Source organism: Schistocerca piceifrons, chromosome 4 (genome assembly GCF_021461385.2).
Source record: "Schistocerca piceifrons isolate TAMUIC-IGC-003096 chromosome 4, iqSchPice1.1, whole genome shotgun sequence".
Lineage (NCBI taxonomy): Eukaryota > Metazoa > Arthropoda > Insecta > Orthoptera > Acrididae > Schistocerca > Schistocerca piceifrons.
In genome coordinates this window covers 479978710-480004608 of record NC_060141.1, presented here as the reverse complement: position 1 = coordinate 480004608, position 25899 = coordinate 479978710, and the positions used below count along the sequence as shown (strand labels likewise).

The 25899-nt window shown below is 39.0% G+C and overlaps 1 protein-coding gene across 1 annotated transcript in view; it reads left to right on the top strand.

Annotated features, from left to right (window-relative positions):
* The window catches only part of LOC124794800 (cytochrome b-c1 complex subunit Rieske, mitochondrial), a 35056-nt gene extending 9727 nt beyond the window's left edge, over positions 1–25329 (top strand). The window contains exons 4-5 of the mRNA XM_047258457.1: positions 13032–13180; positions 24958–25329. Coding sequence (XP_047114413.1) covers positions 13032–13180; positions 24958–25097 — 289 coding nt within the window. The 3' untranslated portion in view covers positions 25098–25329. The remainder of the gene's footprint in view (positions 1–13031; positions 13181–24957) is intronic.
* The last annotated feature ends 570 nt before the right edge of the window (positions 25330–25899 follow it).

Sequence of the window (25899 nt, the reverse complement as noted above, 5' to 3'; positions counted from 1 at the left end):
AATCACGTTAACTTTTGGTGAATTGCGAATTTGCTGCATGAATGCGTGAGGATTCTCTACCGCCCAGATTCGCACATTGTGTCTGTTCACTTCACCATTAAGAAAAAATGTTGCTTCACCACTGAAAACAAGTTTCGCACTGAACTCATCCTCTTCCATGAGCTGTTGCAACCGCGCCGAAAATTCAGAGCGTTTTACTTCGTCATTGGGTGTCAGGGCTTGTAGCAATTGTAAACGGTAAGGCTTCTGCTTTAGCCTTTTCCATAAGATTTTCCAAACCGTCGGCTGTGGTACATTTAGCTCCCTGCTTGCTTTATTCGTCGACTTCCGCGGGCTACGCGTGAAACTTGCCCGCACGCGTTCAACCGTTTCTTCGCTCACTGCAGGCCGACCCACTGATTTCCCCTTACAGAGGCATCCAGAAGCTTTAAACTGCGCATACCATCGCCGAATGGAGGTAGCAGTTGGTGGATCTTTGTCGATCTTCGTCCTGAAGTGTCGTTGCACTGTTATGACTGACTGATGTGAGTGCATTTCAAGCACGACATACGTTTTCTCGGCTCCTGTCGCCATTTTGTCTCACTGCGCTCTCGAGCGCTCTGGCGGCAGAAACCTGAAGTGCGGCTTCAGCCGAACAAAACTTTGAGTTTTTCTACTTATCTGTAGTGTGTCGTGACCATATGTCAATGAATGAAGCTACAGTGAATTTATGAAATCGCTTCAATCATTTGTAATAGCCCTGTGTGTTGAAGAATATAGGAAGGAAAGTGATTGCGGTAGATTTAATTATTCTAGTGTATTTTGCTTGATGCAAGAAGGGGTGCTTAGTATATCAGCACTCTCTCCATTACCAAAGATATCAGTTGTATTGCCTTTTGTGTTCATTGAAGACAAGGCATAGCCAGTGTTGAGGCATTTTGTCAAATCTTGCAATCGGCGGATTTTAAATCGGGGAAAAAATATTTCAACAAACGCTTTTCCAGACCATGGCAATTGATGTGTTTTTTGAATAATGAGCAGTAAGTGTAGCATATTTTTTAAGCCAACAGAAACTTCACCCAAATTTGCTGCTGATATTGTGAAATGTACGTGTTCTCCACAACAGTGGCATTGACGTAGAAGGATCCCCGAGTTGCAGTGAGCGGCATATGGTATAAACTGGGTGTTCTGTGCAGGGCACTTATCATAAAGGATGAAACTATTAAGAGAGGTTCAAATGAAGCTATTAACTGAGACTTTGAAAAACTTTTTCTCACATGGTAAAAGATGGTTTTTGTGTAGTTATCAGCTATGCTACTTTAATTTTGTTACCCTCTTGTTTTAAGACAATGAAAGATATCAGAGATTAAGGAAATGTATTCTGCACATTTTAAAAAGATATTTCTGCCATTCGACAGTACACAAAGTCTTTATTTCACGATCTACATTTCGGCCTTAGGCCATTTTCAAGTGTCAGTGTCAAAAATCATCAGATTTGCGTTGTTGGAAATGCACATCAAGTTACATGTATAAACCAGTCGTATTGTAAGTCAGTATGACAAAATGTCTGTGACACACAAAAAGGCTGGAAACTTCTATGTCTGCCAAATATAGTGAAGCTGTGATGTAAATTAGACATATCCTAAAAGTGGGTATACATTTCATTTGAATTGATGTTTACGTATAATGAAATGAAGCTTACACCCATGCTTTGAATGTAATGTACATCACAGCTTCACTAAACTTGTCGGTTATGCAAGTTTCCGGCCTTTTTATGTAACACTGGTATGTTCACACACTAATATAACCCGATACGTATTTTTCAACCGTAACTTGTGTTTCACACAAGTCAGATGATTTTTTTATGTTGTGACACTTGAAAATGGCCTAAGGTCATAAACTAGATACTGAAATGAATGCATTGTGTTCTGGTCTTCAGCCCAGAGACTGGTTTGATGCAGCTCTCCGTGCTACTCTATCCTGTGCAAGCGTCGTCATCTCCGAGTAACTGCTGCAATGTACATCCGTCTGAATCTGCTTAATGTAAGCATCTCTTTGTCTCTCTCTATGGTATTTCCTCTCCACACTTCCCTCCAGTACTAAATAGGTGATCCTTAGATGACTCGGAATGTATCCCACTAACGGATTCCTTCTTCGAGTCAAGTTGTGCCACAAACTCCTCTTCTCCCCAATTCTATTCAGTACCACCTCATTAGTTACGTGATGTATTCATCTAACCTTCAGAATAGTTTTGTAGCACCACATTTCGAAAGCTTCTATTCTTTTCTTGTCTACACTATTTATTGTCCATACCTCACTTCCGTACAGGACTACACTCCATACAAATACTTTCAGAAAAGGCTTCCTGACACTTACATCTACACTCGATGTTAACAAATTTATCTTCTTCTTAAACACTTACCTTGCCATTGCCAGTCTATATTTAATATCCTCTCTATTTTGACAATCATCAGTTATTTTGCTCCCCAAATAGCAAAACTCATCTACTACTTTGTCTCATTTCCTAATCTAATTCCCACAGTACCATCCGATTTAAATACGACTACAATTCATTATCCTCGTTTTGCTTTTGTTGGTTTTCATCTTATACCCTCCTTTCAAGATGCTGTCCATTCCATTCAACTGCTTTTCCAGGTCCTTTGCTGTCTCTGACAGAATTACAATTCCATCGGCAAACCTCAAAGTTTTTATTTCTTTCCTTGGATTTTAATTCCTACTCCAAATTTTTCTTTTGTTTCCTTTACTTCTTGCTCATTACACAGATTGAATAACATCAGGGATAGGCTACAACCCTGTCTCACTCCCTTCCCAACCACTGCTTCCCTTTCATCCCCCTCGACTCTTATAACCGCCATCAGCTTTCTGTACAAATAGTAAATATTCTTGCGCTCCCTGCATTTCACCCCTGCCACCCTCAGAATTTTAAAGAGAGTATTCCAGTCAACTTTCTCTAAGTCTACAAATACTAAAATTGTAGGTTTGCCTTTCCTTAATCTATCTTCTAAGATAAGTCGTAGGGGCAGTATTGCCTCACATGTTCCAACATTTCTAAGTAACCCGAACTGCTCTTCCCTGAAGTCGTCTTCTACCAGTTTCTCCATTTGTGTATAAAGAATTCGTGTTAGTATTTTGCAACTGTGACTTGTTAAATTGATAGTTCGGTAATTTTAACACATGTCCAACACCTGCTTTTTTTTGGATTGGAATTATGATATTCTTCTTGAAGTCTTGAGGGTATTATGCCTGTCTCGTACATCTTGATCACCAGATGGTAGGGTTTTGTCATGGCTGGTTCTCCCAAGGCCGTCAGTAGTTCTAATGGAATGTTGTCTACTCCCGGGGCCTTGTTTCTGCTTAGTTTTTTCATTGCTCTGTCAAAGTCTTCACACAGTATCATATCTCCCATTTCATCTTCATCTACATCCTCTTCAATTTCCATAATATAGTCCTCAAGTACATCGCCCTTGTATAGACCCTCTATATACTCCTTCCACCTTCCTGCTTTCCCTTCTTTGCTTAAAACTGGTTTTCCATCTGAGCTCTTGATATTCATACAAGTCGTTCTCTTTTCTCCAAAGGTTTCATTAATTTTCCTGTAGGCAGTATCTATCTTATCCCTAGTGATATATGCCTCTACATCGTTACATTTGTCCTCTAGCCATGCCTTCTTAGCCATTTTGCACTTCCTGTCAATCTCATTTTAGAGGAGTTTGCACTCCTTTTTGACTGTTTCACCTACTGCATTTTTATATTTTCTCCTACCATCAATTAAATTCAAGATCTCTTCTATTACCCAAGGGTTTCTACTAGCCCACGTCTTTTTACCTACTTGATCCTCTGCTGCCTTCACTACTTCATCCCTCAAAGCTACCTATTTTTCTTCTACTGTATTTCTTTCCCCCATTCCTGCCGTTTGTTCCCTTATGCTCTCCCTGAAACTCTGTCCAACCTCTCGTTTAGTCAGTTTATCCAGGTCCCATCTCCTTAAATTCCCACCTTTTTGCAGTTTCTTCAGGTTTAATCTACAGTTCATAACCAATAGATTGTGGTCAGAGTCCACATCTGCCCCTGGAAATGTCTTACAATTTAAAACCTGGTTACTAAATCTCTGTCTTCCCATTATATAATCTCTCTGATGCCTTTTAGTATCTCTAGGGTTCTTCCAGGTATACATGCTTCTTTCATGACTCTTAAACCAAGTGTTAGCTATGATTACGTTATGCTCTGTGCAATGAATGCAGTATATACAGTCAAAAGGCATAAATATCTTTCCAAAAATCTCTTCTGTACTTGTTTGTACATCTGTTGCTGCCTGATCAGATAACTTGTCTAAAATCAATTGTGATCTTAGTTGTTTCACTAGTCCCATAAAGGGCACTGTGTAAAAACAACTGTACCAAGGCTTCCGCTGGTGCTATTTTCCCAGTAGTACAACGATAGCAAGACAAATTCCAGAAATAATATTGACTCTGCTACCCACAGCAACAGCCAAATGCTGCTGGTGTTGTCCAAACACACCCGGAGTCACTTGAATGTTCTACTCGCAGCTCTGTGAAACAAACACATTGGATTCCCTCGGCACCGCTCTGCACTGCTCTGCTGATTTGCCTTGCTTGCTGCACCGCTATGATCATGTGCACTGACTGTAGTGTAACGACGTAAGTTTCTTATAAATGATTTTCTTTCGACATATGACCATGTGCAGACTTCGTCACCTACGTCAGTTACAACCCACTTCAAAATTCTTTATATTCTTTTTAAATTGTCTCAGAATGGTTCTTAACGAAACTGTAAAACATCATTTGAGTCGTATGCACAGAATTACGTCACTCGGGCCAACTGGTTTGCGTAAACTTTTTCAATTTTAGATGTCGTTTGTTTCTCCTCAGAAATTATATTGATACACGTTATCTGATTTAATCGATAATAGAACCACATTGAATAAACTTTTTGAGATTCAAAGTCGCGATGAACGCTGTCAAAATCCAATAATCTTGTCAAATATATTATTAATTCATTCACATAATTCTTCATAAATAAATCCTCGGAACACGTATTTCAACTTTAGTAGCATCCACTAGTTTATTATCTTCCTACATACAGACGTGAACCTGAGCCTTGACAAGACAAAACTAACATTTTCAATTAGATTAAACTTCCTATGATATCCTTGTTGTACAAAACATTACAAATTCTCAATTATTTAATTTTTAGAAGCACGACGCAACAGCTCGGTTTCAGGATCTTCTGTTGCTCTTTGGCTGTCGACCCGCGACGTATAGTGGCCAGCAATTTTCTCTCCGGTCCCGGCAACGAAGATGCTGTCTCCGTTCGTTGCGCCGCCCTCTCCGTAGATGAAACATTAAAAAAATACAAAAACTTTAGACATTTCACAACCATTACAAATATTACAAAAATACATAAACAAACTAAATTAAACTTATATTCACCTGCAAACTGGGCTGACACTGGTGGATGGGTGACGCTTCAATTTCGTTCCACTACATACCCCACCCACAAGCTCAGTTTGTCGGGTTTTAACCGAAAATAAAGCTTTTTCTATATACAATATTTAACTGTTAATACATTTTCCTCACATTTTACGTACTCTAGAGTCCTTGCTCTTAGATAGATTTAATCCTTTTACTACGATATTATTGTGACTATTTGTCGTTTACTCTTAATTGTGCTATTACGGTAATTCATAACCGAATATATGGAGATTACTCCTTTTCATTTAATAGTTGCTAGTAAATACTAATTTAGTACATTCTTTAATGTTGTTACATTAGGACAGAGCGTTCAAATTGTGATAGATTAGTTTGTTTTATTCATTTACTAGAGTTATTCTTTCAAAAAATGTATATCACTAATAAGTTTCTCACAATAACTAATAGTACTATTTACTTTACGCCATTCTTTTCCCTAATGCTTTATTTATGCCTGAGGTCAAGAAGAAATCAAGGAAAACTTTCTTTAGAATCTCGGCACAGCTTTCTTTACCTTCGGACACCCTGTTGGGTAATGGCAATTTATTTAGGAGAAACAAGAGAGAGAGAGCCCCGTTTGGTGTGTTCTATATTAACACTGTTACAAATCTCTATTAAAGGCACTCTGCTATGTTCTCGTTTGCCATATAGCTCTGGACGCCCATGGTCCCTAAAATAAATAACCATCCCCTTTGGTTCCTACTGTCTGAGTAAATATAAAAATATACAAAATTCCTTCTGACCTAATAACAAAATTTCTTCTGTATAAATCCCCTTTTAGTTACCTTTCTCTTTTTGAAGTATCGGTAGATTATTGTAGAACACTTGTTTAAGCTTCCTGTCATTTCTTTAAAATAACACGTAAATATCACGAAAAACTTCACATGAATAAACTGAACGCTCTTCCGTATGTAAGATATACTAAATCTGCTTGTGCGTGCGTGTGCGCGCGCGCGCGCGCGCGCGCGCGCGTGAGTGAGTGCGTGCGTGCGTGCGTGCGTGCGTGCGTGCGTGCGTGCGCGCGAGTGAGTGCGTGCGTGCGAGTGTATACCCGTCCTTTTTTCCCCCTAAGGTAAGTCTTTCCGCTCCTGGGATTGGAATGACTCCTTACCCTCTCCCTTAAAACCCACTTCCTTTCGTCTTTCCCTCTCTTTCCTGATGAGGCAACAGTTTGTTGCGAAAGCTTAAATTTTGTGTGTATGTTTGTGTTTGTTTGTGTGTCTATCGACGTGCCAGCGCTTTCGTTTGGTAAGTCACATCATCTTTGTTTTTAGATATACTATATATTAACTTATTTAGGAATGAAGGGTTTCATTTCCTCAACACTATATAATCCTTTAATTACACCTGATGAAGGTTCCATAAGAAGTAACGCTTTGGGATGTACAACATATGGACCTTCAAAGATAAAGAAGAATTTTCTACATTCCTTATTGATCTTCGAACTTTTAGGATGAGATCGTACTAACACAAGATCTCCTACCTGAAATGAGGGTTCTATGGCATGTTGATTGCAACTTTTAATTCTCCGTTCAGCATTTTTAACAATCTGTTCGCAAACTTTTTCGTCTGGCATGCATTGTTGGATCTCATTTACTGGTGGCCAAGGTAGAGCAGCTAGTAAAGGCTCACCTATAATTCGTTTGCCTAAAATTTCTATAGGTGATAATCCCGTCGTTAGGTGAGGCAATTCATTTAATATCTTTTCGAATTCAGGCATTAGTTTGGCCCACCGAGTATGTTTATGTGCGCAATAAGTTCTACATAATCGTCCTAATTCTTTCATGACTCTTTCTACTAAATTACTTTGAGGGTGATATTTCGAAATTATGACATGTTTGATTCCATATTGTTTTATTGTATCTTGAAACTTTTGGCTAATAAAGGCACTACCGTTGTCAGACATAAGTCGTTTAGGAATGCCCCAGTTAACAAAGTAATTTTGGGTGACACAGCGTATAACGCTTGCTGTATTCGCTCGTTTCAAAGTATATAGCTTCACATGTTTGGACCAACATTCCATTACAACAAACACATAAGTAAATCCTCCTGAACTGCGAGGCAGAGGGCCGAAAAAATCTAATGACAGTAGATCCCACAGACCTCGAGGAATTACAGCATATAATTTATAACGCTTAGATTTGTTATTAACTTTAACCTTTTGACAGGTTTCACAAGCCCTAATAATACTTCTCACAATACGGGACATATTTTTGAAATAATAATACGTCGTTAGATGTTTAATACATTTATGAATTCCGAAATGCCCGTAACCTTCATGATTATAAGTAATTAACTCATACACAACAGTTTTCGGAATGCAGATTTTCCATCTCTGGTGTTCCCTCTGTGCTTTCCAATACAAGAAGTCGTTGAAATATAACCACACACCCCGGGTGTTAACTGTTTCGTCCCCATTATTAAGGCTTTGTATAAGGTCCCTATATTGATCATCATTTCTTTGATTGCGTCTAATAGCAGTTACTATCCGTTTAACCTTACGTTCGTTCTCCTGAGTTAAAAGGAAATAAACATGGTAATTTGTTCCTGGTTCTTCTGCAATGTTAATATTGTCCATTCCTACTGGAAGTCTCGACAAAGCATCCGAAACTACATTCTGAGATCCTTTTATATACCTAATTTCGTACTGAAATTCTTGCAAGCATAATACCCAACGTAATAGTCTACGGTGAAGTAACCAACAATTGTTCAAAAAGATTAAAGCCTGATGATCAGTATATACAATTGTTTTTCTTCCCATTAATAATCCTCTAAATCGTTGAAAACCCCATACCACTGCGAGAGCTTCCTTCTCGGTTACAAAATAATTTCTTTCATGTTTATTTAAAGTTCTACTAGCGAATCCAATAGGCCGATATAATCCCTTTTCATTGGTCAGATCACCTTGAAATATTACGCAAGACACACCATAATCAGAGGCATCCGTACACGTACAAAAGTCCTGATTGAAATCTGGATGGTATAACATTTTGGCTTCTGTTAACGCTCCTTTTATCTTCTTAAAAACTTCCTCTCCCTTTTTTCCCCAGAGCCATACTGACTTCTCTTTTAATAAATCCAGTAATTTAGGATTAACAATATCCTGCCCTGGAAGAAACCTTCTCAGAAATCCTACCATTCCTAAGAATGATTTCAGTTGTTTCCGATTTCTAGGACTCGGGCATCGAGCAATAGCTTCAATACGTGCTGGGTCTGGCCTAATACCTTTACTGTCCACTATATGCCCCAAAAATCTCACTTCCTCCTTTCCGAAGTAAGACTTAGATAATTTTAACGTAATTCCTCTGTCAATTAAACGGTCAAACAATTCCCGTAATATCGTTACGTGTTCTTCCCACGTTTTAGTGGCTACCAAAATATCATCTACATATAAAATAATCTTTTGTAACAATTGCTGACCCAAAGCAGAATCTAACGCCCTAATTAAAGTTGACACTGATATATTAAGTCCAAAAGGTAAAACTTGGAACTGATATGATCTGCCTTCAAAAAGAAAAGCCGTATATTGCCGTGAATCCGGGTGTAATATTACTTGATGGTAGCCAGCAGTTAAATCCATTGTACTCATATAACGAGAACCAGCAATCTTAAGAAGTATGTCCTCCATAGGAATAGGTCTGTCTCTTTCCATCTCTATAATTTTATTTAATTCACGGGCATCCAGAACCAGTTGTACCCCACCAGTAGCTTTCTTAACTACCCACAAAGGACTGTTAAAAGCGCTACATGATCATTCGATAATGTTTTGTTCTAGCATCTTACTTATTTCTCTACTAGCCGATTCTTTGAATTGTACCGGAATAGAATAAGGTTTCTTAAAGAATGGTTTTTGATCTTTAATCTTAAGTTTACAAACGTACTCTTTAATTCTCCCCGGTTCATCTGAGAAGACGGCTCTAAATTCTAACAACAAAGATTCCAACTCTTCCTTTTCTTGTTCGGATAGACAAATCGTAGAATAACATTTTTCTTTCACTTCGGTTTTGATACTATTACCAGCCTCACATCGGTATACTTCATATTCAGGATCACTAGAATCTGTTAATAGGTTCATGGTCTGTGTGTACTTAATCTGTAAGGATTCATAGCAATTTTCAGGTACTCGATTATCAGAAAGCCTCACTTTAAAAGCACATGCCTCCTTATGGATGGTTAAGGAAGAGTCTCTAAAATCTAATATAGCTTTATATTTACATAGCCAATCCATACCTAAAATTATGGCCACATTTAAGTTGGCTACGACAAGTACAGAGTGAGCGATTAATTGTTTAGCGATTTCAAAAGTTAAATAAACTTCCTCAGTAATATTTTGACTTCTTTTACCAGTAACTCCTATAATTTTCACTCCAGTTACAGGTAAGGTTGGGAAATTCCAATATTTTCTTTTAAGCTGAAATAATTCTTTAGATAAAATACTTACTTCGCTACCCGAATCGATTATAATATTTACTTCGGTATCTTTAATATAACCTTTAATAACGGGTTTATAGGTTATATTCTCCCTTATCTGATTGTCTTCCTGAAGTAAATCTTGTTGCCAATCACCTTCCTTTTGGCAGCTTAATAATAAATTGCAATTGGGTCTTGTATAATCTCGACTAACAGTTCCCTTTAGTTGACCCGTACTAAAGGACTTAACCAGTTTTCCGAACTTTCTATGATAACGTCACCTACAACTTGACCTTCATTAATTACTTGAGGATGATTTATCTCATTATCGTTATTGCGTAATTTCCGCATTTTAGAGTTATTACCATGATTTTGTTGGCTCTCTTTATCTTTAGATTGACGTTTTATATAACAAAACCGGCTATGATTATTGTTGTTAAATTTTCGTGGTTCTGAATTATTATTATTTCGAGGATTGTCATTTCTACCAAATCTAAATTTCTCGTCTTCCCTTTCTCTGTTAAGTAATCTAACTGTTCTAAATATCCTAATAATTCGCAAGGTTGTGACCATTCTCTTTCTATCATTCTTTCCTTTACATAATACGGTAACCTACTAATTAGGACTCGTATTAGGTGACTTTCAATAATTGGTTCTTCAATTAATTTAGCACGGTTTAAATACCATTCGAAATAATTCCTATAACCTCCCCACCATTTAGAATATGGAGGAGGGTTTAACAACTCTAAAGTTAAGTGTTGTTGTTTTCCTCTTGACCAATAATTTTGTTTAAACTGCTTAACAAAATCATCCCAGTCCCTAAATTCAGTTCTATGCAGTACTGCCCATTCCGCAGCTTCTGCTTCTAAATGTCCTATTACAAATTGAATCCGTTTTTCATTACTCCATTTAGGAGATAATGAAGTTTCAAAAGCTTTTATAAAGATTATAGGGTGAAGTTCGCCTCCTGGTTTGAACACAGGAAATCGACTTGCTACATTTGAATTTGCCGTTATATCATCCCAACATTCTGCGAGAGACATAGTTGGATTTCGTTTAGATTGCAGAGACAGAGTTGCATCGGATTGACTTGCCGTGATTTCTTTATTCGTATTGTTGTCGTCCGCGCTAGCAAACTCGATGCGACTGTTGTCTCTGATTACTTTATTGCTTCTACTACTTGAAATGTTTTCATTATTATCTAATTCCGATAACCGTTTAGTAATTTCCTGTATTCGCATTTCTGTATTGGATACGCGATTAGCTAATATCGATTCTTCACTGTGTTCACGATGTGAACGCTCTGTACCTTCGTCAATGTTATTATCTTTGGCAGTCTCAAGGTTACTGCATATTTCAGTAATTAAAAATTTCATGTTTTCTATTTCGGTATGATCTTTTTCTACTCGATGAGTTAATATCTCTAATTCTACATTATCTATTTAAGAAATCTCTACAGGTCTGGTAGAAACCTCTTTAATAGATTCTAATAATTCTCTAAGAACAGTTTCTGTTTGCATAGAAAATTCATCTCGTAACTTATCGCTATTTCTCTCTATTTCATTTACAGCTAAGACACTGACATTATCTAGTCTCTCGGTTAAGTCAGTAAAATCATTTCGCATGCGAGCTTTTTCCTCAGGCGATTCCTGAATATGTTCTTCTAACCTTTTACAACTATCAGCAATCTTATTACTAAGTCCTACTAGTTTTTCCTGCATTTCAACTTTAGAAGCCTCTATTTTATCACTTAATTATTGACTGGTTTCATTAAGATATTCCTGTAACCTGTCTGTAGATATTTTTAGCTCCCCTTTTAATCTAGCAGTAGATTCCTTGTTAGACTGTTTTAATTCCTGTTTTAATCTAGCAGTAGATTCTTCGTTAGATTGTTTCAATTTAGTGATCGCCCTAAAAAGGGATCTCATGCTCCTATTGGACATAGATTGCTCTTTGTCTGACATTTCACTTCCCGACATTATTGTAAGATATTAACTAGTTACACACGCAGACTTGTAATCAACAATCCTGTAAAAGCACACTCCCTATGAACAACACTCCACTTCCAACTTGAAACAAACTCACCGGACACTAATATTGTAGTTTGTAGTTCTCGGTGATCAGTATGCTGGTATGGGCTGCAGAAGTAACAGCCGTCGATGCAGCCGCTGAGATGCTGCAACCCCACTTCCGCAACTGGCAGGACGCTGAGTCGAACACCGGAGACGTCAGAAATTATATTGATACACGTTATCTGATTTAATCGATAATAGAACCACATTGAATAAACTTTTTGAGATTCAAAGTCGCAATGAACGCTGTCAAAATCCAATAATCTTGTCAAATATATAATTAATTCATTCACATAATTCTTCATAAATAAATCCTCGGAACACGTATTTCAACTTTAGTAGCATCCACTAGTTTATTATCTTCCTACATACAGACGTGAACCTGAGCCTTGACAAGACAAAACTAACATTTTCAATTAGATCAAACTTCCTATGATATCCTTGTTGTACAAAACATTACAAATTCTCAATTATTTAATTTTTAGAAGCACGACGCAACAACTCGGTTTCAGGATCTTCTGTTGCTCTTTGGCTGTCGACCCGCGACGTATAGTGGCCAGCAATTTTCTCTCCGGTCCCGGCAACGAAGATGCTGTCTCCGTTCGTTGCGCCGCCCTCTCCGTACATGAAACATAAAAAAATACAAAAACTTTAGACACTTCAAAACCATTACAAATATTACAAAAATACATAATCAAAACTAAATTGAACTTATATTCACCTGCAAACTGGGCTGACACTGGTGGATGGGTGACGTTTCAATTTCGTCCCACTACATGACCTGCACTGGTTTGTTTCATCAGTGTTGCTCTGCTCACAATGCCTCGCTGCTCTGCTCTGGTCATGCCATGCAACTCCACTTAACCGCAGCCTGACTCCTACATAATAGAGGTTTCTTGATTAGAAGTAGTCAGTTAGAAACTGTTAAATGTCCAGTATATATGTAACATAAGTTGCTCTATTTGCCTATAATTATGTGTAAATTTTGTCAAATTGACATAGTATTTATCACAATATTTATGATGCGTTTAACTACCTGTTTTGTGTTTGTCTTTCCCAGGACGGCAGAAGAAATTCAGCAAGAACAGAGTGTAAATGTAAGCACACTAAGAGACCCTCAGCATGATAATGAAAGAGTGCAGAAACCAGAATGGCTGGTTGTACTTGGAGTGTGCACCCACCTTGGCTGTGTACCCATTGCCAATGCAGGTAAGGTTTTAGCACATATTTTGTTAACATTGTTTTTATTGTCATTTGGGACTGAAATGATACTGTAGCAGGTTCATTGCTCTTACTTACAAGGAGGGCACAACTTGGGAATTCAGATTGGAATGAGTCTTGGTTGGCGTGTGGTTTACCTAAAGGATGCTATCCTGTAGGAGTAATAAAATACCCTTGCTTGCCAACCCCCCAAAAAAATTTCAAATTTTTAAATGCATTTTATGCACCAGTTTAATGAACACCTGAACTTCTGTAAAAATAGCTCATTGGTGGCATGCTTGATTTTTAATCTGATGATCTAGATTCATTTCCTGTTTCTGTCATCATTTTTTTCAATTTGGGGGAGGTGACCAAACAGCGAAGTCATCAGTCCCATCAGATTAGGGAAGGATGGAGAAGTGTCATGCCCTTTCTAAAGAACCATCCCAGCATTTGTCTGAAGCAATTTAGGGAAATCACAGAAAACCTAAATCAGGAGGTTTGAATGTGGGTTTACACTGTTGTCCTCCCAAATGGGAGTCCAGTGTGTTAACTGCTGGACAGCCTTGTTCAGTTTTTGTTATGGTTAAGATTTTTAAATTAAATGAATAACCAAAACTATTGTCAATTAAATAGTTAATGATTTAATTTTATATATGATGCAGCTGTTAGTTAGACCTAACAAAAAGAGTTAAAATTAATATTGATTTTAAAGTTGTCAAGCAATAGTAATTTTTTTAAATGAGAGGTAAATACTAAAACAGTGCTGTTGTCATTAAAAAACCATTAAGGTATTATTCCCGTCCCCCCCCCTCCCCTCCCCCAAAAAAACTGTTGTTACATGTGAATGGGTGCAAGTTGTTCATTAGAACTTTTTTAACATATTTATTCCATGGAAGAGTTTGACTGTTGGTCTGTTTCTGGAATATTGCTGAGGTTGGAGTGCTCATATTGTTATAGATTGTTGAAGTGAAGTGAATAGGTCTGTTAATAAGAAAACCATTAATGTATCAGAAGTTGGAGATGAAATTACTCAGGATTACATATACAGTGGAAAGTTGAAGTTACTGTTGAGAGATGTGGTTGTTCATAACATAGGCTTGCTGACTGGTGATAATTCAGTTGCACCAAAATCTTCAACTTAGATTTCTCATGAAGCAGGGTTGATAAGAAATGCACAATCACAGTGTAGATATTGCTTTTAGAATGAATCTGTTGCTGTGCATTGTTGTTTGCACTGTTCTGAAACTTCCTGGCAGACTGGATCTCAGGTGGGTAAGGTTCACCCCAATAGCTCAGATTGAGAGAGCATTACACATGAAGTGCAAGGATTTTAGTCAGTGTAGCATGTACTTTTAATTTACAAGGATGCTTCATAACAGTACATGCTGTGTATCAGAGTGAATTTTTCATTCTGCCACAAAGCGTTCAATCAAAAATCTTTCCTTGTCAGTAAGACCCATTACCATTTTGTTCCCTACATGGCTGATTCACTTTTTCTCCTTGCAAGTTTCAAGAAATGAGATTGCTTATTTTTATGATAGTGGCGCAATGCAAAGGTGTTTTTAACTTACAGACCTGTTGCTGCCAGAAAGCTGACTGTAAGTCATTGTAAAAGTTTTGGTGTTGGCATTAATTTGATATGCCGGCCGCGGTGGTCGTATGGTTCTAGCACTGCAGTCCGGAACCGCGGGACTGCTATGGTCGCAGGTTCGAATCCTGCCTCGGGCATAGATGTGTGTGATGTCCTTAGGTTAGTTAGGTTTAAGTAGTTCTAAGTTCTAGGGGACTGATGACCACAGATGTTAAGTCCCATAGTGCTCAGAGCCATTTGAACCATTTTGTACAAAACCTTTCCCTTAAAAAAAAAGTGAGAGTGAGGGTGGTAATATTTCACCCAAGGCTAGTGTGGAGTCTTCCAGTAGACATAGTGGGCTCACCTTTTCTTTAGGATTTGATCAGCTAGCGTGTCTTTAGATTTCAGAGTTTTGAGAATTTTTTTTTTTTTTTTTTTTTAAAGGAAGCAGTTGGTTCCTCTGAATGAAGAACATTAACTCTGAATTTGTCAAATTGACATTGATAGTCCTTTTCAAGAATGCAAACAATCTACCATTGCTGATTAATCCAGTTTCACCCAGTATATCTTCAATAACACTCAAAGCCTCTGAGGAATTAAGTTTTTAGAAATGGTTTGCACACTTGATTTACCATTCAAGACGTGTGGCACAATTGCAGCCCTGAAAATGGGTCACTGGAATGTGTGTACTAAGAATCCCTTCCATTCCTCTGTTGTATAGTTAAATACTTGTCTCATAGATCATATTCACAATAACTGCTATATTGTGGAATGTACAGGCCATATTTACCTGACAATAAGACATCCCCTTTTTTAAAGATGCTCCTTGGGAAGTCTTTATTTTCATCAAACTGTGACTGATCACATTTACAAACTGTTCTCTTGATGTAAGGTATCGTAAGACTGGCCTAAAAAAGTTAACACTGTTCAGCTGTGGTGTATTGTTACATTGTTTGACACTATATGCAAGTAGTTTTTCATTAAATGCCATGGAAAATTGCTAAGCTAGTGCTGTTCTAGATCCTTTTAAGACTCACCATCTTTATCGTCACACATGAGCACATGCTTGCTGTAAATTCTGCACATGCAGTTTGAAAATTCCTCTTTCTCCCCAACAGCTTCATTCGAATATTTGGAAAGCCTTAATCATGTTTCTTTCAAGCACAGTAAACAAACTGCTGCTCCAATTCACAAATCCTTTCCTAATTCGACCCCCTGAAAGTTCAACATGCAGAACTGGTGATCTATAATATAGCCTTAATCTTACGCTACCTATGAACATTTGCTTCTGTAACATCAAATTGTCTACCTGTTTCTGGTCTTTTTAAGTCCTGGATCACTCTGCTCAGATTTTTCAGTGTCATACAATACCAATCACCATTTACGGTGTTCCCTCACAAAAGCTTACCACATCAATTCCAGAAGGCACTTGCACACACTTTAGGAAAACAAAGCCACCGGGAGACAATTTTGGTCAGTGGCAAGCAAGACATTTGAGAGAATTGATGTGAGAGTTCTGGAATTGCTTGCCACACTCTATCAGTTCTCATGCCACCAGGGATGGTTAGCCACTATGATCTTTGCTGTGAATACAGATTTGTCCTTCAGCATATGGCATGCACCATTATCTGACTGTACTGATTGTAATGATGTTCCTTTGCGCTTGGCACAATTGATGACAGATGTCGGCTGGAGATTGCTTCTGAGTGTGCAAAAATTGGATAACTGCACGAACCTTACAGTTGGTGGGAGACCACAACAATTACAAGATTGAAACTACACTGTGTTATTCTCACATACCTCCTCTCTACTCCTGTGCATGTGCATTCCTATCCGACAACTCGTGCCATCGTTGGATGTGATTAGAACTTTCTTTCTGAATGCACCTCATATGTTATCATCTTGGCTCCTTGGTGGTGAACTGGTCAAAATAAGAGCACTAAGAGGCAACAGTGCACTTCTTTATTTGTTGCCAACCTTGAAAATCAGCAGTGCTGTTGAGCAGTAGCTGCCGTAGCGCCATTGTTGAACATTGTATTTCATTTATTACGCATGTGTTTTGGGCATTCTGTGTGAACATATATTAGAATTAATGTCTCTCCTGTAGAAATGTATGAGTATTTGTCCATTTGTAAAGTCAATTAAGTTCTGAGCACATTTAGATTCTGGTGAACTGCAGTTTAAACATGGTAGATGTTCACAAAAAGAAAGGTACGCTCGTCACTACCCTCCTGACATACTGCTGTGCTGGTGCCAATGCACCCCATCCCACCCTTCTGAAATCATCAAATTACATCTGTGTGAGATCTCAATTACCGAAGCTTCATCTGCAAATGTAATACAACCCCAGTAATAAGCTACAATACAGTGTAAAAATGTTGATCTCCAGAATGAAAGCTTTATCTGCAAATGTATGATTACCCATGTTCCCTTCCCCCAAAAGACAAAGCAAGATAATAAGCTCTCTTATTGTTGGGTAAATATGGTAATGCAGAATTGATCCCAAGAATGGCGCCTTGAGCAAAACTGCAGTTCTAACTGGGTGTCGTGATTTGATTTCAAATGGCTTTTGTAAATGTGCTTTAACAGAGGTCTTTTGACAGTGAGCGGGTGTGCATGCGTTTTAGTGTTTGTGCAAATAAACAGACACAACACGTATAAAGTAATTATGCTTACCGTAATATCCCTTTTTTTCTTTTTTTGTGGGGGGAGGGGAGGGGGGGTGGATAAATAAATGTTGAATTGCTGTTTAATCAGGCACTTTACATGTAAATAGCATCAAATTTTACTATTGTTTGTACTCGCTTGTACCTGTTAACAGGCTCCCCGCCCTCACCACAGAACTTTTTGAATTTTGTTATTGAACCATAGTTCATCTTTTCTGTTCTTAGTCCACTTAACTTGGCACTTACTTCTCTGGAGTTTGATTTACAACCAGTTTAAACTTTGCCCACAATTCCTGTACATCCGTCATATTGGAACAAAATTATGTCCATTCTGTGTTTAAACAGGATGCGAACTACTGTTTATCTGTTGTATCCAGCATAAACACTTTCCTCAGTTTCTTGGTAGATTTATTTCAGTAACTGTTGTTGCTGTGATGACATCATGGTTACTAATCCCTGCCTATATTGGCAGTGTCAAAGTTGTAGCTATGTTGCATGTGGGTTGTCAGGCTATCTGCTCAACGCAGTTTCTGTAGAATATGTTTTTGGAGTCAGTAGTTCCTGCCTGTGTGTGTGTGTGTTTGGGGGGGGGGGGGGGGGGTAGAATAGGCAGGTTGTAAAATAAAAGGGAGTGAAGGAAATGAATATTCACAGAAAAGAAATGCTGAGACCACAAATGTTAACGTAAATTTAGGCCAGGTGGGTGACAAAAACCAAGCATGTGTTGTGATATCAGTTTCCACCAGCAGAGTTCTGAAGAACTCATGTCAGGAAGGAAAAACCAGCTAACGTGCGGTGAAACAGGCACTGAGGTCATGACTGTCAGATTGTAGAGCATGCTCAATAACAGGATATTGTGTTTTGCCTGTATACTCCCTCTGTCTATGACCATTCAGACTGACTTTGACAAAAATGTCAGTCAGTACAGTGACGAAATGATAGGAGAAACCAAAGGTGATGTGAGGGATAATACTGTTGTGATTAATGCTGATGAAACTTGTGACAGAATTGGAGGATACTTACTTGCAGTTTTATTTCAGACAATGACTGGAACATCACAACAGAAACTGTATCTGGCTTCTTTTACTTTTTCGAAGTTGCTAACAGAAGTACTTTGCACAGGTCATAGTAGACACCCTAAAAACCTACAGCATTAAACGTGAAAACTCTGTAGGTTTAGTATCAGAATCTGCTACAAACATTTCTTACACATGTGACATATTGATTGGAGACAGCTGAATACATTCACTTGCTGGAGACACAAAGTGAAGTCAGATGACATTTTCGTGAAAGAACGAAAAGAGCTAAAGTGGTGAAAGTGGCATTTGTGCACTCCCTCAAAATGAAAGGTGCACGCCTTCAGTTCCTTCAAGAGAAATTTGCTCGCCTGCCAAAAATACTTTTTCCCCTATCTAATAATCACAAGATGGAATTTTTAGTTTCATGCAGTACAATACTTGGACACACACACCAGCAGTCATCAAAATTTTCAGATCATTGCAAAATGAAAATGCTGCCATTGAACTCATTCTTGATCATTTAAAAAATGAAGCTGCATTTTCTTACAAAGCAAATTTGTAAGTGACAGATGTGCTAGCATTAACACCACTATTACAACACTAGAAGGCATTACTTACCCATTTGCACATTTGTTATGGAAACATGAGAGTATCAAATTATTACTGAAAAATTCTGAAGATTATTTTTCAACAGGCACTGTTCAGACAAATTTGAAAATGAGGCACAGAAAGCAGTTGCAAAGTATTGCCTCAAATCTGCTGCCATAAGAAGTTTCCAAAGGCTATATAAACACACAGCACACAGCCCATCTTATATATATGAGCTGCTCGGGGGAACAAAATGGTAAGCGCCAAAATCACAGTTTTGAGATACAGCGCATCTAAAGTTTCAATTGATCTGCAAATCTGAATAATTTTTTTTTTTTTTTTTTTGAAGAGTCCTTTTATTCTGTAGTGATTCTAACATCTATCTTCTACTATACAGACATAAATGGAACTCAGAACTGACTAAAACAAATGAAATATACAAAAATTATTACATTACCATACACCATTAACAGCACGTAGTGATAGAACATTACATATTAAATTTTACAGTAAGTCTTCAACACTTTACTGAAACTGCAAACTCATTCATCACTCTCACTACTAATGTCTTTTTCATCTAAAACTGTTGGCTTTAGTGACAGGAAAAATCCATTGTGAACAGGAGGTATGTAATTTAGGAGCGACAGGACGTCAGCAACTTTCTTCTTTTCAATAAGCCTTGGCCCATTGTATTTAAGTCGAAGCGTAGGAACTGGTCTTTGCCTTCCACGTTTCCTGAAGTTTATTTCATGCCAAATGTCATGACAAAATGTCTCGCTGATGAATAAAAATGATGGATATTCGGAGGTCACTTTCCACCTACATACTTTCCTTAGGTTGACATCTCAACCATCAACTTTCTTCTTTCTGAAGACAAACACTTCTTTAGAGTGTCGTATTTGATAGAAATCCTCTCTTTTCATATTATATACAAGCAATGGATTCTCCTTAGCCGACTTAGTGATGATCTTGCACCACTGATCTGGACTGTACACATCTTGTACTTGTCAGCGAACGTAATTTTCAGTTGTACTTCAGGAACATAATGGTATGTACATGCACTTACAATTATGTTCGTGAAATGTACTAAAGACAGTATATTTAGGAATGTATTCTGGATCCCTCTCGAAGATATTAGTATCATTGGAAGTATATTCCTCGTCTTCTGCCGTGTTCACTGTAGCCATAATCTCGGAGATGTTTTTACTTGCCGCCATTCTCTCTGTCACTTACCATTATGTTTCCGCAACAGACGGACAGTGGCACTTACCATTAAGCTCCTCCCTGACATCTGTTCAGTGAATTTGGAACTACTAGTAAGTTTACTGCATTGTGCATCCCACAGGTGGTGTCATTAGCCATTCACGGCGATGGCGCTTACCATTGTGTTCCCCCGAGCAGCTCTATATATATAAACACACACACACACACACACACACACACACACACACACACACACACACACACAAAAGCTTTCGCAACAAACAGTTGTTTCATCAGGAAAGAGGGAAGGAGAGGGAAAGACGAAAGCATGTGGGTTTTAAGGGAGAGGGTAAGGAGTCATTTCAATCCCGGGAGTGGAAAGACTTACCTTACGGGGGAAAATGGACAGGTATACACTCGCTCACGCGCGCGCGCACACACACACACACACACACACACACACACACACACACACACACACATCCATCCGCACATACACAGACACAAGCAGACATTTGTAAAGGCAAAGAGTTTGGGCAGAGTTGTCAGTCGAGGCGGAAGTACAGAGGCAAAGATGTTGTTGAAAGACAGGTGAGGTATGAGCGGCGGCAAATTGAAATTAGAAATTAGCGGAGATTGAGGCCTGGCGGATAACGAGAAGAGAGGATATACTGAAGGGTAAGTTCCCATCTCCGGAGTTCTGACAGGTTGGTGTTAGTGGGAAGTATCCAGATAACCCGGACGGTGTAACACTGTGCCAAGATGTGCTGGCCGTGCACCAAGGCATGTTTAGCCACAGGGTGATCCTCATTACCAACAAACACTGTCTGCCTGTGTCCATTCATTTGAATGGACAGTTTGTTGCTGGTCATTCCCACATAGAAAGCTTCACAGAGTAGGCAGGTCAGTTGGTAAATCACGTGGGTGCTTTCACACGTGGCTCAATTTGATCGTGTACACATTCCGGGTTACAGGACTGGAGTAGGTGGTGGTGGGTGCATGGGACAGGTTTTACACCGGGGGCTGTTACAAGGGTGGGAGCCAGAGGGTAGGGAAGGTGGTTTGGGGATTTCATAGGGATGAACTAAGAGGTTACGAAGGTTAGGTGGACGGCGGAAAGATACTCTTGGTGGAGTGGGGAGGATTTCATGAAGGATGGATCTCATTTCAGGGCAGGATTTGAGGAAGTTATATCCCTGCTGGAGAGCCACATTCAGAGTCTGATCCACTCCCGGAAAGTATACTGTCACAAGTGGGGCACTTTTGTGGATCTTCTGTAGGAGGTTCTGGGTTTGAGGGGATGAGGAAGTGGCTCTGGTTATTTGCTTCTGTACCAGGTCGGGAGCGTAGTTGCGGGATGCGAAAGCTGTTTTCAGGTTGTTGGTGTAATGGTTCAGGGATTCCGGACTGGAGCAGATTCATTTGCCACGAAGACCTAGTCTGTAGGGAAGGGACCGTTTGATGTGGAATGGGTGCAGTTGTCATAATGGAGGTACTGTTGCTTGTTGGTGGGTTTGATGTGGACGGATGTGTGAAGCTGGCCATTGGACAGATGGAGGTCAACATCAAGGAAAGTGGCATGGGATTTGGAGTAGGACCAGGTGAATCTGATGGAACCAAAGGAGTAGAGGTTGGAGAGGAAATTCTGGAGTTCTTCTTCACTGCGAGTCCAAATCATGAAGATGTCATCAATAAATCGGTACCAAACTTTGGGTTGGCTGGCCTGGGTAACCAAGAAGGCTTCCTCTAAGCGACCCATAAATAGGTTGGCGTACGAGGGGGGCCATCCTGGTACCCATAGTTGTTCCCTTTAATTGTTGGTATGTCTGGCCTTCGAAAGTGAAGAAGTTGTGAGTCAGGATGAAGCTGGCTAAGGTAATGAGGAAAGAGGTTTTAGGTGGGGTGGCAGGTGATTGGCGTGAAAGGAAGTGCTCCATCGCAGCGAGGCCCTGGACGTGTGGAATATTTGTGTATAAGGAAGTGGCATCAATGGTTACAAGGATGGTTTCTGGGGGTAACAGATTGGGTAAGGATTCCAGGCATTTGAGAAAGTGTTTGGTGAAGGGTGGGAGACTGCATGTAATGGGTTGAAGGTGTTGATTTACGTAGGCAGAGATACGTTCTGTGGTGGCTTGGTAACCAACTACAATGGGGCGGCTGGGATGATTGGGTTTGTGAATTTTAGGAAGTAGGTAGAAGGTAGGGGTGCGGGGTGTCGGTGGGGTCAGGAGGTTGATGGAGCCAGGTGAAAGGTTTAGGGGGCCTAAGATTCTGAGGATTCCTTGAAGCTCCACCTGGACATCAGGAATGGGATTACCTTGGCAAACTTTGTATGTAGTGTTGTCTGAAAGCTGACGCAGTCCCTCAGCCACATACTCCCGACGATCAAGTACTACGGTCGTGGAACCCTTGTCCGCCGGAAGAATGACGATGGATCGTTCAGCCTTCAGATCATGGATAGCCTGGGCTTCAGCAGTGGTGATGTTGGGAGTAGGATTAAGGTTTTTTAAGAAGGATTGAGAGGCAAGGCTGGAAGTGAGAAATTCCTGGAAGGTTTGGAGAGGGTGATTTTGGGGAAGAGGAGGTGGGTCTCGCTGTGACGGAGGATGGAACTGTTCCAGGCAGGGTTCAATTTGGATAGTGTCTTGGGGAGTTGGATCATTAGGAGTAGGATTAGGATCATTTTTCTTCGTGGCAAAGTCATATTTCCAGCAGAGAGTACGAGAGTAGGACAGTAAATCTTTGACGAGGGCTGTATGGTTGAATCTGGGAGTGTGGCTGAAGGTGAGGCCTTTGGATAGGACAGAGGTTTCGGATTGGGAGAGAGGTTTGGAGGAAAGGTTAACTACTGAATTAGGGTGTTGTGGTTCCAGATTGTGTTGATTAGAATTTTGAGGTTTTGGGGGGAGTGGAGCTGGAAGTGGGAGATTGAGTAGATGGGAGAGACTGGGTCTGTGTGCAATGAGAGGAGGTTGAGGTTTGCTGGAAAGGTTGTGAAGGGTGAGTAAGTTGCCTTTCCGGAGGTGGGAAACCAGGAGATTGGATAGTTTTTTGAGGTGGAGGGTGGCATGCTGTTCTAATTTGCAGTTGGCCTGTAGGAGGATGCTCTGAACAGCCGGTGTGGATGTGGGAGAGGAAAGACTGAGGACTTTTATTAAGGATAGGAGTTGACGGGTGTGTTCATTGGCTGAGTTGATGTGTAGGTGAAGGATTAGGTGGGTGAGGGCAATGGATTGTTCAGTTTGGAACTGGTAAGGGTTTTTACAGAAACATTGGCGAGCTCTTCAGCGTTGAAGCTTGTGGTGCAAAGCTGTATTTGAACGAATCTGCTGGGGAAAAAAATCGTAAATGGAAAGTATTCCACCTGAAATTTTTTCTAACCATTCCATCAACGTCGTATTGACTATTTGAGATGTGACGAGAGGCCTGATATATTGAACCTTCTACTCTGTGAAACGTGCTTTATCTGCGGTTTGGGTACCTGTCAATAGTGGGGATGCATAGAGGTACTTCTCAATGTACAATTTAGTTGTGGCAGTAGGTCAGTGAAGCCCGACATTATTGAAAAAACTTCAGTGATTGCATTCAATAGATAAACATTTGTATATAAGCCTTAAGTGTGTGTTAATTTGAATGACAACTAACACTGTGGAGTTGTGTTACGGAAAGAATGTTTTCTCTATTTTTTAATGGAAACTGAATAATGAAATAGAAAAAATATAAGTGCTGAATTCAAATTTTAAAATGCTAAAATTTCAAAGTTTATTTGCTAATTTCATGTAGCTTTACCAATGACTTACATTGATTTAGATTTTATAGGCAGAACTGAAGCTTGTAACACAAGAAATAGTTGTTTTTGCGTGTTCTCAAGAAAATCTGATGTTACAGTATAGCTGTTAACCCTCTGTGAAACAGATCACTGCTTCTACTGATGAAGTCCTAGTGGAGAGGCTACACTGGCAAGTATTTGCCATTTTACAGCTTTTCCACTTAGAACCTCAGTTATAAGCATATGCTGTAGAAGATATAATTATATGCCTTAGCTTTACATATCATAATCCAATGTCAGCCCCGAAGAAGGCCCTTGCAGACCTTGCAACATTAACCTGATTTCTATATCTGTTTTCCAAATCTAGGCTTTCTGCAATGTCTAATAATGTTCAGTTTGACCTGCAAATCTGCTCTTTTGCATGAGATGTCACATCTTCTAAAGACCAGTTATAACTTCCCTGTCTTCAGGAACAGGAAGAGAACCTCATCAAGAAGTCATTGGATTGTCACATGAATGCTCCACAAAGTTGTGGACTGTATCCACAAATGTCTGTAGGAATGGTATCTCCTTGATGACTGCCAGTCCAGTGAAGTTACTTTTGAAAGTAATTGACAAAAATTGCACTGTAATGGGTTTTATAAATAAAATATTTTTTCGTTGTTTAGTTTGAAATATGTTGCTCTGCAAAATTATGAAGTGATCCTGTGACATGTTAATTCTTCTGTGGCCTGTATTTTGTTACATGTGCTGTGCTCTGCATTTCATAATGTCAGAGGTTCATTAAAATGCCTTAAGTTAGTATGTATTTTGTTTACAAAGTTAAGCTTCTGTATATACCCTTACATTCACTTAATATATTGGCATGTGCTGGTTTTCAGTAAGTGTCAGTCTCTGTAAAAACTGTGATGTTTTAAACAAATGAACAGTTCAGGTATTTTCATTACTACACCACTTTCTTTCAGGTGACTTTGGTGGATACTACTGTCCCTGTCACGGCTCTCACTATGATGCATCAGGTCGTATCAGAAAAGGCCCAGCACCTCTCAATTTAGAAGTTCCAACATATGTGTTTCAAGATGAAGGAACCTTAGTTGTTGGCTGATTTTACTCATAACTACTAGCATGTATTAGTTATGTGAAGTAAATCATATGTTCCCAAGATAATTAAGTTATTGTTTAGTTATATAGATATGTACATATTACCCTTTATTGTTCCTGATATGAAAGAAAACTGAGTTATCAATTGGTCTGTGGCTCTTAAAGTAAATATGAAACACTGTATATGTTGCAACACTTCCTTTTATGTACATTAATTAAAATACTTTTTTTAATTATTGGAATAGTTGATTAAATGCATGCATGGTTTCTCTTTGTTAGAGTACTGCTCAGGGATAAAGTAATCTGCTTCTGTTTAGACAGTTGCTCATAAATACTTACATTGACATTTTAAAATGGAGTATAAAGCCTTTCAGAATATACCAGTAAACTCCCCAGTGTTATCAAATTATCAACCACTGAATGAGTTTAGTCTGAACAATTTGTGCTCAATTTTAAGGAAAGTTTGTTTCTCCCACATCTCGGTGTTTATCTCCTGTGCTTTTTGTGATAGAATAGTATGATTTTGCAGGTAAATTCAGTGATATATGTGGATACTGTCTGCAAAATGTCCTGCAAATATAGGAGTAAAGAAGTTATGAATTAAAACATCATGCATGGCACTGAAGTTTTACTGAATGAACAGTGAAAATTTAGCAAGTGATAAACTTTTACCAGTGAGAAAAAGTTTTGTAAAGGTTTCAAATTATGTGTAAAGTTATTTGGCAGCTGCAAAGTGCTCTCATTCTCTCAGGTACTGGAGGAATACACACTGATTAATTTGTGCAACATGAGTTATACTGCCTCAG